This window comes from Apium graveolens, chromosome 5 (assembly GCF_009905375.1).
Source record: "Apium graveolens cultivar Ventura chromosome 5, ASM990537v1, whole genome shotgun sequence".
In the NCBI taxonomy this organism is placed as follows: domain Eukaryota; kingdom Viridiplantae; phylum Streptophyta; class Magnoliopsida; order Apiales; family Apiaceae; genus Apium; species Apium graveolens.
In genome coordinates this window covers 192305865-192317719 of record NC_133651.1, presented here as the reverse complement: position 1 = coordinate 192317719, position 11855 = coordinate 192305865, and the positions used below count along the sequence as shown (strand labels likewise).

Sequence of the window (11855 nt, the reverse complement as noted above, 5' to 3'; positions counted from 1 at the left end):
CACCACCGACGATGGTGGTGGCGATGAGATCGAGAGAAAGAGAGACGAGAGCAGGGAGAGAAAGAAAGAGAAAGAGAAGGAAAGAGAATAGAGAGAGAGGGGGAGAGAGAGAGGTTTGAAATTTTTAGCCGGAAAATGCATTCTCGGGCGATTCTGAGAAATCGGACTTGGCCAAGCTTTAGATCGGGGGATGGGGAATAAAAATCATGAAATAAATTGGATTTTGGAGGTCGCCGGATTTTGGCCAGACCACCGCCGGCCGGTGGCTGTCGCCCGCAACCTCCATGGTTGCTAGTGACGTGGGAGGAGTGAGGAAGAAGGATAAGAAAAAAAGGGCAGGGGCAAAACAGTCTTTGATTAATTAATTTGTTTGAGATAAAAATAAATAGATAATTAAATAGAAATAAAGTAAATAAAAAGGAGTGATTAAAATGATTTATTAAATAATCAAATAAAGGTGATAGATTATGTGATTTTTGGTTAAGTGAATTATAACAATTAGTGGAGGATTAAAAGATTTAATAATTTCCCTTGGGTTTATTGTAGATTTTATTTTTGTAAGAAATAAAATTAATTTTAGACTTTTAGTAAATTTGAGTAAATAAAGGATTTAACCATAATTCCATTTAGGAATAAAATGGAGTAAAAAGGGGTCAAATGATGTTGATTAATTAAAATTACCTCTAATATTTATTAAAAGCGGGATCTTTACCTTAATATCGATACTTGGGAGAACCACTAAATAGTAAATAACTCGTAGTAAATAACGATTCATTAGAACACACTTATTAAATAAATCTTGTTATTATCGCCTAATTGACGCGTGAGTAATTATTTGTATCGAAGTAGAATTTACAACAGAGAGATAATAATATTCATATCCCCTTTTGTGCTAATTAAAATAGCATTCTATTGAACTCAAAATTTATGAGTGTTTATTAATTAATAATTTGGGATATTTTCTTCACTGAAAAGCGATAAAATCTTTAATAAATATATTTTGGAAGTGAGTGCACCCTTATAATCCTTTGAGTATTTTCGATTACTAAATAAATTTCCTAATAATAAATAATGCGATTTATGAATTTCGAGAAAAGATATTTTGAAATAATTATACTAAAGCGATTTTGATGTGAATTATTGTTTTAGAAAATACGTGAGGTGGAATTGTTTAACCCGGGAAGGTGAATTTTCACTTCTATTATTGGAGACAATGCAAGTTTTCTCTGCTCTATTCTTATTTATGCTTTTTTTATATTCATTAATGAGTAATATTGTGGATTTAAATTTTGAAGACCTCATTCACGATTATTTCCTTTCGACAATAATTCAAAATCTTAATTCCATTGACAGACTTCTTAGATTCTCGACTGTTTCTATCATTCAGAACAGTTATTCCTTCCATATCTGATGAATTTAAATTATTTTAAATCATCGGAATCATTCTTGAATTTGCATTGATTGTTAGTCAGATTGATTACTTAATCTTCTTTAAATCTAAAAGTTTTCAATTCATTGAACCCTTTCCAAACTCACAACTTGCAAATCAATTATTTATTCGTAAACTAACTTCTTCAGGGTTATTCACTTGGTGAAGACATTCGAAAATTTCGTTTGACCTGGTTATTTTCATTGATCGAGATAACCCTTATATTGTACATACATTGATATATCATTCATGTCGATGTGACAATGATATTACAAGCGTAAAAACTGGTTTCTCATTCGAACTAGATTGAGTGATGAAATTCTGAAAAGTGTGATGTGAAGTGATGTGAAAATTGAATCGGGATGTGTACTATCTATACTGGTCAACGTGGAATTTGATAACCACGGTATCTATAATGTGACAAGTCCGATGTGTAGACATGTTATTCGGCTCGAGTGTAGCCAAGGGTTAAGACGTTAACCTTCTTTTATGCTAGCAAGTGTGTGCTGGGCGTTCTTACGACGAGCCGTGATTGGGTGAGCGTAAGATTCGCAGGAGGACGGTACACTGTGATAGTTGATCGTATCATTGATGTACCGAGGATGGAAATTGACCAGTTAATCTTAAATCCGATGGCACGGTGCCAGATAAGAGCTTCTTTGATAATATCATGATGTGTTGTTATCTCTTCTTGTTTTAAAATAATGCTCTTGGAACCTATTATTGCTACCATTAACTTAATCTTGTTAAGTCATTTGTACTTGTTGTGCACCCAGTTGCTCATTGTTGCTATGCTTTTATTCATCCAAAACAGTGAAGAATAAAGAGAATAGAGCATCTGATTATCCAAGGCAGAGGAAGGGAAATTAACATGTTCGTGAAGACAGCCTCTAAAGGATTGCTATATAATTTTTGTATTATGTAATAAGGTTAAGTATCTAACCAGACCTGTAGTAGGTTTTCTGTGGCTCATGTAATAATCGGATTGTGAGGGAGACTCGATCCTGAGAACCGTGGAATGGTGTTTGTTATAAATGACATAGTTGGTTATGTTTGTAATAATAATACAGGTGTGTGAAGCTTGATATCATGGCGACCCGAATCTACGAAAGGGTGGATTTAGGGGCGTCACATTGATATACTTATCGATATAGAGTACTCTACAATAAAAATCTGGACTTCTCGATAACTCATACTGGAATAATTCAATTCAATAAATTATTTCAATAAAATACTTTTGGTATAAAATATATTCTAATTCCGTGATGAAATTGTCACAATACAAATTAAAATAATTTAGTCCTAACAGACAAACTCACTATTTGTACAACATATCGATATGTCACTATCTAGTTCTCGATAAGAGTTATGAAAATGACATTTCAATATGAGTCTCTACATGTTCCATGTGACTTCTCGATATACTTTTTCACCATTTCTAATTCACTTATCGTGAAGTCACATATCTACACTATAAATAATAAACATCTCGACATAACCCCGCTTTACACTTTCGAGATCTTAATTGACCTAATTACAATGATTTTTCATCATTGTCATTTTTTTAAGCTTTCTCTCTCTAAAAAACACTTACCCACTCAAATTGATAACACTGTCTAATGACATCAAACACCAACACTGTCGGAGCAGCAATCCCCAAGGATGGAATCAACTATCTAGCTTTTGTTGACCCAACACAAGCACCTGATAATTTCAAGTGCTTTATGAAGTTTGTGACTAGTTTATACCTTGCGGGAGCCCTAACAGCATGTGTTGTACTTAAATGTTCTCAACAAATTCTAGAATAGTGTAGTTCTTCACACTAATATAGATGATAATCATGCAGTTTCCATGATGGTAACTTGCTCAATCAAAAGTGTGGTTATGGAGTTCAATCCAAATGACTTCAACAAAACACTACGCATATCCACAGAGAACATGGTTAAAGCTCCTAGCTTTGAGGAATAGGGATGGCAACGGGTTGGATTGGATCAATAACGACTCGTATTTTTGTATTATTAAAATTGTAATTATTAAATAATCAAATAAATAAAATATGGCATGGTTCTGTTAGCTGCGTGTTGTACTTATTATTAATTGTGTGTGATCTATTGGTGTATGAGGATTATCTGTACTGTTAATTGTTGAGTTGTATTATTTTATTTTCGCTTTTAAAAGTGATTTTATGGAAGACTTTATTTTCATAAATATTGGAATTATCTCTAAAATTATTTTTATGACTTTATAATTTCAATAAATATTTATGGGAGTTTATAAAATTTAGAAAATAATATTTCATCAATTATTTATCCCTAAATGAATTTCTGATTTTATTAAAGTGTAAATTCAGTATTAAATTCCATAAGGTTTCAAAAATTATTAAACTCATATTTACTTAAGTTTTGAATATTTTGAGAATTTTAAAATTATTTCAGAAATTGTTCGGATTATATACACCCGTATGTTTATTCGTTAAATCATAAAATGCGGGTATGATGCGTGATTCAAAAATGATTTAAAAATTATGAAAATTTTATTTTATTAGTTTTTAATTATTCCGAGAATCTTATTATTTATTTGGTAATTTTTCGGTTTTTATTTACTCGCGTATTTATTCATTAAATTTGCGAAATCGGGCTTGGAGACGAACATAGGACAGGTGTTAAATTTCTATGCGTTTGGTTGAAACATGTCAGTTGCTAAGAATTTTAAAATTAAAAAAAAAATCAACATCACAGCCCTCATCCTCACTCTCATCACTGTCTCTCATCGATCTCTCAATCTCTCCATGACTCTCACTCTCTCGTTCTCTCAATCTCTCTGTACTCCTCCTCGTCTTTTCTTCCCCTCTTTCACCCTCCCTTCGATTGTCCCTGTTTCCGATAATTACTGTGTCTTTGTTCTTTCAGCCTCCGTGCAAAGGTCAAATGATGCAATCAACTCTCTTCTACCTACAGCTAGTGATGATCTTGAGTTAGATTCTGGTGGCTCTTTTGGGGATGATTATAATGAAGAGGATGTTGATGAAACTGGCATGAACATAGGGGAGATGCAGGACCTGGCTCAACCACAAGCACTCCAGCCTGAATGTTCACCAAGGATTGCAATGATCATCATTTTAAATCCACATTATTCAAGCTTATCCATCAGACTCAATCAGCCATCCAAGCCACCTCTGATGTCAATATCAAATATCTTCTAAAATCCCATCTTGAATCTCTACAACTGCACAAGATTCAATCTCTCAAACAAAATCAAGATGTGGATGAAATCAAGAGCACCATTGAGCAAGTCAAAAAGGACATTAATGAAATAATAGAGTATAAACTTCATGAATCCATAATGAAAGACATTCACCACAAAATCAGGAAGGACTATGACTTGAGTAACAAGATTGAAACATTGGATTCTAGGCTGACAGTAGCAGAGAATTCAATTACTAAGGTACTTCTCAATCAAGTGCATCAGACACTCTTTCTTCAAAAATTGGTGGCTGCTCAAACTCCAACCCCTGCCATACTTGATGATAACAAAAAGGGGGAGAAGCCAAGAAAGAAGAAAAATTGAGGCTCAAGTCTCAGAAAAGGCAGGCTTCCTTAGAAGCAAAGAAACAAGTTGAGAAGCCTGCTACCAAGTCAGAAAGTGAGAAGCCTGCCACCATAACTGAAACTGAAAAGCTTGAGGAACCAAAGCAGAAATCAGGAAAAGGATATAAAAAGGACAGAGCTAAAAGGAAGCTGCTATTTGAAGAAGAAGAAGAGGAAGAACCTAAGACAACCCAGTCCACTACTGCAAATCAACCAACCTTGCCCACAATGGAGCAACCTGAAATCAAGGTCAATCCTAAGGTGAATTTTCATGGTGAACCAATCATTCCTAAGGATAAACCAATAGACTGGGAAAGTCTACCTAATCCTGAGCTGAACATCCCAATACCAACCATCTCTAAAAGAAGAAAGAACATACCAAGCAAGCCATTCAAGTCTATCCTATTCAAATCCAAAACCTTACCCAAACCCAAACCTACAGTCAATAAAGGAGATCAACTCTTTATTTGTGATATTAATAAGTTTTCAGACATCAAACTTTACTTGGATAAGCTGGATGAAGTGAGACCTATTGATGCCCAGAAAAGACTCCCAGAAAGAGTAGTGTTTAGATACAAAGGTGGAAAGGAATTTACTTGGCCTCTTCACAGAATTCTCAATGTAGGCTACTCTGTTTTAGTAAAAGTATTCTATGTAATGAAGAAAAACTTTGGATTCACCATGGTTGCTAAAAAGGAGATACTCAACAAAATTGAACAAATAAGACAAATCTGGTGACACCCAAGTGCACTAGCAAGAGTCTTAACCATTCCTTACACTGGGAATAGAGTGCACTTGAGACCATATTGGTTAATGGAGTTTCACAGAAAACTTCAACACCAGATAGAAGAGACCAATGAAAAGCTGGGAAAAAAGACTAGACAGTCAAGGAGAAAAGATTAATTTGCTCGGACTAGAGGAGCACCTTGAACAAAACTTGTGAGACTTCTGAGAACTTTCTTTTATCAACTTTCAATAATATTGCACCACTTATCATTTTATCTGCTATTGAATGATCATTTTGTATAAGGTGTTTTGTTATCATCAAGCCCTCCTAAATTTATGATTACAATTCTAGTAGACATAAATTGGGGGAGATTGTTAGGAATATGTTGTAGACTTGATTATATTTCACCAAAACACCTTAGTAGATTCAATTAAGTGTGTTTGTAGCTTTCAACGGATAATCTTACTTTGTCATCCGTTAAAAGAGTAGCTTATGTTTAAATAAGTTTTTGTAATACATTCCTGATAGTGTAATGTCTTAGAAAATTAGAAGTTGTAGGATATTCTAAGTCATGTTGACTACTAGAATGATATGCAAAATAGGTTGGCTAATTGTAAATATTAGATGCCTTGTAATTTTGCATAAATGAAATTGAGTCAAATGCTATTGAAATACTTTCAACGGATGTTTCTAAAAGGCTTTGACAGATGACCCAAGTCTCAATCAACCGATGATCTGATAGAATCTCGACGGATAATCAACTGAGTCTCGACGGATAATAAATTCAAATAGAAGTTGATAGTGACTTGACAGTCACATGGGTTGATTGTATACAAAAGGAATGTGGCAGCCTATTAACAAGATTTTGAGAATAAAAAAGCATTTCCATTTCCATGCTTACATGAAAAAATACAAAGATGTTGGATAGAGAAATGAAGAAACATGTATTAGACTTAGACATTTTATTTTATTAGTTTGTCTTTTTCATATGTAACTTGGTGATATATAAACCAAGAGTAGAAAGTAGATAATTATCGATTGAAAGCACTGAGGAATAGATAAGGCAAAATCTGTTAAGAATTTCTCAGCTCTTACTTTGAAAATTTACTTGTAAGCAGCTGTGTGCATTCTTGCATCACAGATTCTCAATCAATATGTATCTCTGGTGGAAAGATCAATCCACCCGAAAGTTTTTAAATGTTTGTGTTTAATTACTTTGTGTTTTGAATACATTCATATTTATTCTGCACACTTGCATATTTATTCTGCACACTTGCATATGCAAACACTGATATATTTTGATAAAGAAATTTCTTTAATTTTGAAAAAGAAACCAAGAATTAAATTCAACCCCACTTATGTAAATTTATTGTTAGATTGTTTGGGAATAATAGCCATCTTCTCGGGACCAACGTTTAGCTGCCTCCCAAAGGAAGATAAACATTTTCACCGACGAGAAGGTTTTTCATATCATCACCTCAAAGATGTCAGAGATCAAATCTTTTAACGGGATGCAAGAATCGCAGTGGAGTAGTCAATGCAAGAACCATAATTCATTTAGTTTGTGTTAAAATACGATAAATAGTACTCTATATAACCTTGTTTTCATTTCAGCCCTCTATTCATATATAAACATAAACACGTCATATATCTACCATCTTGTCAGTGATCTACAATTCCTCGTGTACGTGACTAGCCGTGTATAACTCGGCATGCAATTATACGAGCATATTATATGATCCAATTTGTACATCAATACGAGAAGACACAACATTCCGTGAGTGGACCTTTTGCAAAAGGCTATAAACTGTCGAGCGTTACAATTTATACAAGATTAAGAATGGAGATAAAGTTCAAATCCCCCCATACAGTGACAAAGTCATCATCAATAAGCATAAGTATGTATAAATACAAAGGAATGGAAATTTAATTTAAAATGCTCAAGAGGAGGAAAAGGTGTCAATAATGGTTGTGTGAAGGGGATCACTTAAATGTGTAGCCCAATTGTTGAGTGGACCTTTTCCTGTGGCGGCAGCTTGGACAGCAAAGCCTAGAAAGCCTACCATGGCGAGGCGGGCATGCTTGATCTCCGCAAGTTGCAGAGTGGCCTTCTTTTCAGGATCGGATGCCAAACCAAGAGGGTCAAAGTAGCTGCCACCAGGGTAAAGTCTCTTTTCAGGGTCGAGCTCAGCATTTCTTTGAAATTCAATGTATCCGATTACAAGAACTTCGATCCATATCAACGAAGTGATGGAGAATGGGAGTGGTTGACCAAGATAAGATGATCCATCAATTAGCTCTACCTGCAAATGCACATGTCAATTTTAAATTTGTCATCCAAATTATCTTTTGAAGATGTCAAGTTATTTGTTAAACAGTTTCTATATCAGCCCTTAGTGAATCAGTGATATATAATTTTATTTAATAATAAAAACTCAAATGTCAAGGTGAACATTTTGCTCGTAATAATAATACAAATTAGAGTAGAGAAAAGTAGACTTAAGATCTACATATTTGCAAATTACAAAAATATGTAGAGGGTCCTAATCCACGTCCACGTATAAACAGGAGTTCAATTTTTCAGCCACATAACATTTAACTTTCCTTGCACTTCAATATTTTTAGCAGAATACACTATATATATAGAGAGAGAGAGAGAGAGTCCTATTCAAATAGAAATCTACTTAGCCTAAAAACTAGAAATTCAGGCCCATCCCACTCAATTTAATAGCCAGGCCCAATATACTGCGTTTTTAAAAATTATAAAAACAAACTTTATACATACATATACACCTCCCACCCCACCCCGCCCCACCATTTTTATCCACCAGATCCCTACCCGTCGCCTCATCACTGCCGCAACACCGCCACTGATGGTAAGAATTCTCAGTTATGTTATCTCCCCTTCTCTCCCTCCCTCTCCCTTTCACCCTTTCTTCCTCCTCTCTCTATCTCCACCGCTCTACCTCCCGTCTCCGCTCCACCACCACGAACCCCCTGTTCTCCCTCCCTCCCTCTTGCTCTCCATTATTTTTTCTTATTCTCCAACCAACCCGTCATTTCTCTATCTTGACCACCATCAAAACTCCAGCTTAAACCCACGATTATAATATATATTTCAACATCGTTTTAACCAATCGTCTCAATTTTCGTTATTGCACAAAAATGCAGATCCAGAAGTTGTGACAGAGATGACACTAATGTTGTTACTGGGGACGATGGTGTTGATGACGGTTGGTGGTGATGACTTTCATCTGGTCGGAAGTGGTGACCGGATATAATAAATGATTTTCATTTTACAGTAGTAATTTATATTCAAATATGGAGATTTTGCTAAAATTTTGGTAATTTTTAATTGGCTGAAATTGGTGACCAAAAGTAGGTGATGTGGGTGATGGCCCGATTTGATGAGTGAATGTTGTTGGTATAGATTTGATTGTGGTGTGTTTAGTTTATACTTTATATGTTGGTGATTTCTGTTGTTATGTCAATGATTGAAGTTGATGAATGAAGTTGGTGGTCGGATCAGCTGGTTAGAAATAGTGGTTGTTGGTGGTGATTTTTGGTTGTCGGCGGTGATTTTTGGTTGTCGGCACTGACTTATCATTTTTTGGTGGTGATTTTTCGTTTTTTGGTGATAATTTTTGATTTGGCCGTGGTGATTTTATTTTTGTCGGTAGTGATTTTTCGGTGATGACGTGGCACTGGGTCCCACTGCTGACGTGACAGTGGGGTCCTTGCTGATGTGGTGTGGGGTCACTACTGATTTAGGGGGTTAAAATGCAAAATTAGGGAAATTATTGTGTGAATTAAGGGGGCATAATATAAGTTTTAAAAATAAAGGAAGTATAATTTAAATTTGTAAAGTTATTTCTAGTTTTCAATTTTAAGAGTTATTTCTATTTGAACAATTGCATATATATATATATATGAGAATGATCAAATACAAACTAAAATTAAAATAGAAACTAGGAACTAATCTAAACCATTAGATCAACCTAATCTAATGGTCCCCCTAAATCACCCCCACCCAACTACTCTGCACCCTCCCACACATAATTTCAGCTTTTTCCCTCCATTTTTAATTTGAGTTTTCCCGTCAAACCGTAAGTTTTTTTAAAAATATGATTTAACTGTATTTTTCTACATCTCTTAACGATCGATTTGCATACCATATGTGTTATATTTCGAAGTAATTTTAAAAAAAAATATTTGATTTCCAGTTTCTATTCTAAATTAGTTTCTATTGGAGTAGCCCTATATATATAAGGATCTACTCTAATAAAAACCAATTTTAGAATATAAACTAGAAATTAAATATTTTTTAAAATTACTTCAAAATATAACACATATGATATACAAATTGATCGTTAAGAGATAAAGAAAAATACAGTTAAGTCGGATTTAAAGAAAACTTACTGTTTGACGAAAAAATCAAATTAAAAACGGAGGAGAAAAGGTGATATTGTATGAGGGATGGTGCAAATTAGTTGAATGTGGTGCTTTTGGAGGAGCATTAGATTGATATGGTGGTTTAGATTAATTTCTAGTTTCTATTTTAAGTTTAATTCTATTTGATTATTTGCATATATATATAGAGAGGGAAATGATTAAATACAAACTAAAATTAAAATAGAAACTAGGAATCAATCTAAGCCATTAGATCTAATCTAATGGTCCCCTTAAATCACCCCACCCAACTACTCTGTACCCTCCCACACCCAATTTCATCTTTTCCTCTCCGTTTTTAATTTGATTTTTCCCGTCAAACCGTAAGTTTTTTTTTAAAATCTGATTTCATTGTATTTTTCTACATCCTCAACGATCAATTTACATATCATATGTGTTATATTTCGAATTATTTTTTAAAAAAATTATTTGATTTTTTTTTTTGCCAAGAAAAAAAAACCAAATAATTATTTAGTTTTTAGTTTCTATTCTAAATTGGTTTATATTGAATTAACCATATATATATAGGCCATAGCATGATGGAAGTAGGTGATTTAACTATTTAACTAAAACATGGAAGTAGGTGATTTAACTATTTAACTGAACACCGCTCAGTAGATCCCATTTACCGGAATTAAGTTTATCAAAACGACAACACTGGTAATATGAATTTTGAGCTGAACACAACCATACAGTTTCATTAATATATGTTAACGAATGCAGGTGAAATATAACTAAAAGTTTGCATAACTGTGCATACAACAGCTCGTAGGTGATAATCACACTTACTAGTTAAATTTGAAATTATTTGTAAAATTCTAGTTCAAGTGAAGTATATTCTCCCACAAGTCTTGCTAAATTGGTACAAACATTTAACATCATGCAAGAACAATGCAGCAAATTCGACAGTTCTGTTCCATAGTAAGATTGGTACGTATTACATGCCATACAAGAACAACAGTACAAGATATAGACAACGTACCTTTCCGGCATCTTGCCAAGTGATGCCAGTGAGCGACTCAACAGCAAGCGCACCCAAAGTTGCCAACATAGCCCACCGTCCATGAATCAGCTCACATTCCCTAAACCTCTGCAACCCAAACACCTCTGCGTAAGGCTGAAATGGTGTGGGAGCCACATCAGAGGTCTCAGTTCGAGTTCCAATAATATCTCCTGCCAAATTCTTGGCTAAATTCTGGTCCAACTCATCCAAATCAAACTGCAAATACTCTGCAGGCTTTCCCAAACCGAAAGGGTCAAAACCGTAATCTCCTACTAATGTGCCATCAAGATATTCTGGTGCTTTTGCACCAGGAAACCACAATGGCCTATCAGGTACTATTTTGGAGGCTTTCTTTGGTGCAGCTTTTTTCTTGGTACCAAAACCGAACCGGGCTTGGACTTTACCCGAATTGGAGTGTGCATCGGAGATTCGTGTTCCGATAAAAGAGGAAGCAGCAGCGGCAACAGTGGTGGCGGCCATCAGACCTTGATTGTCCTCTTTGAAAATGAGGAATGAGTGTTTGAGTGAGTGATGATTATAAGTTTTATTTGTGGTTTAGTTATGCTTATCTGTAAAAGGTATTTATGAGCGTTGGATTAATAGGGACAGTCTATCTGATGGCTATAAAAGCTTAACCCTTATCTTAGATTATCCGCTGGG

General features: G+C 34.6%; 1 protein-coding gene across 1 annotated transcript; it reads right to left on the bottom strand.

Annotated features, from left to right (window-relative positions):
• Positions 1-7521: 7521 nt before the first annotated feature.
• Positions 7522-11855, bottom strand: LOC141724679 (chlorophyll a-b binding protein CP29.2, chloroplastic). Its single transcript, XM_074526906.1, has 2 exons — positions 11175-11855; positions 7522-8046 (listed from the first exon to the last, which is right to left on the bottom strand). The coding sequence occupies exons 1-2, from the start codon at positions 11673-11675 to the stop codon at positions 7684-7686; spliced, it is 864 nt and encodes a 287-aa protein (XP_074383007.1). The 5' UTR covers positions 11676-11855; the 3' UTR covers positions 7522-7683.

What these genes read in the sequence shown, in the direction of transcription:
- LOC141724679 (XM_074526906.1), bottom strand. Translation starts at nt 11,675, where the DNA reads ATGGCCGCCACCACTGTTGCCGCTGCTGCTTCCTCTTTTATCGGAACA. An exon ending in CTTGGCAAGATGCCGGAAAG is followed by an intron (nt 8,047 to 11,174) that starts GTACGTTGTCTA and finishes GTGCATTTGCAG; the next exon opens with GTAGAGCTAATTGATGGATC.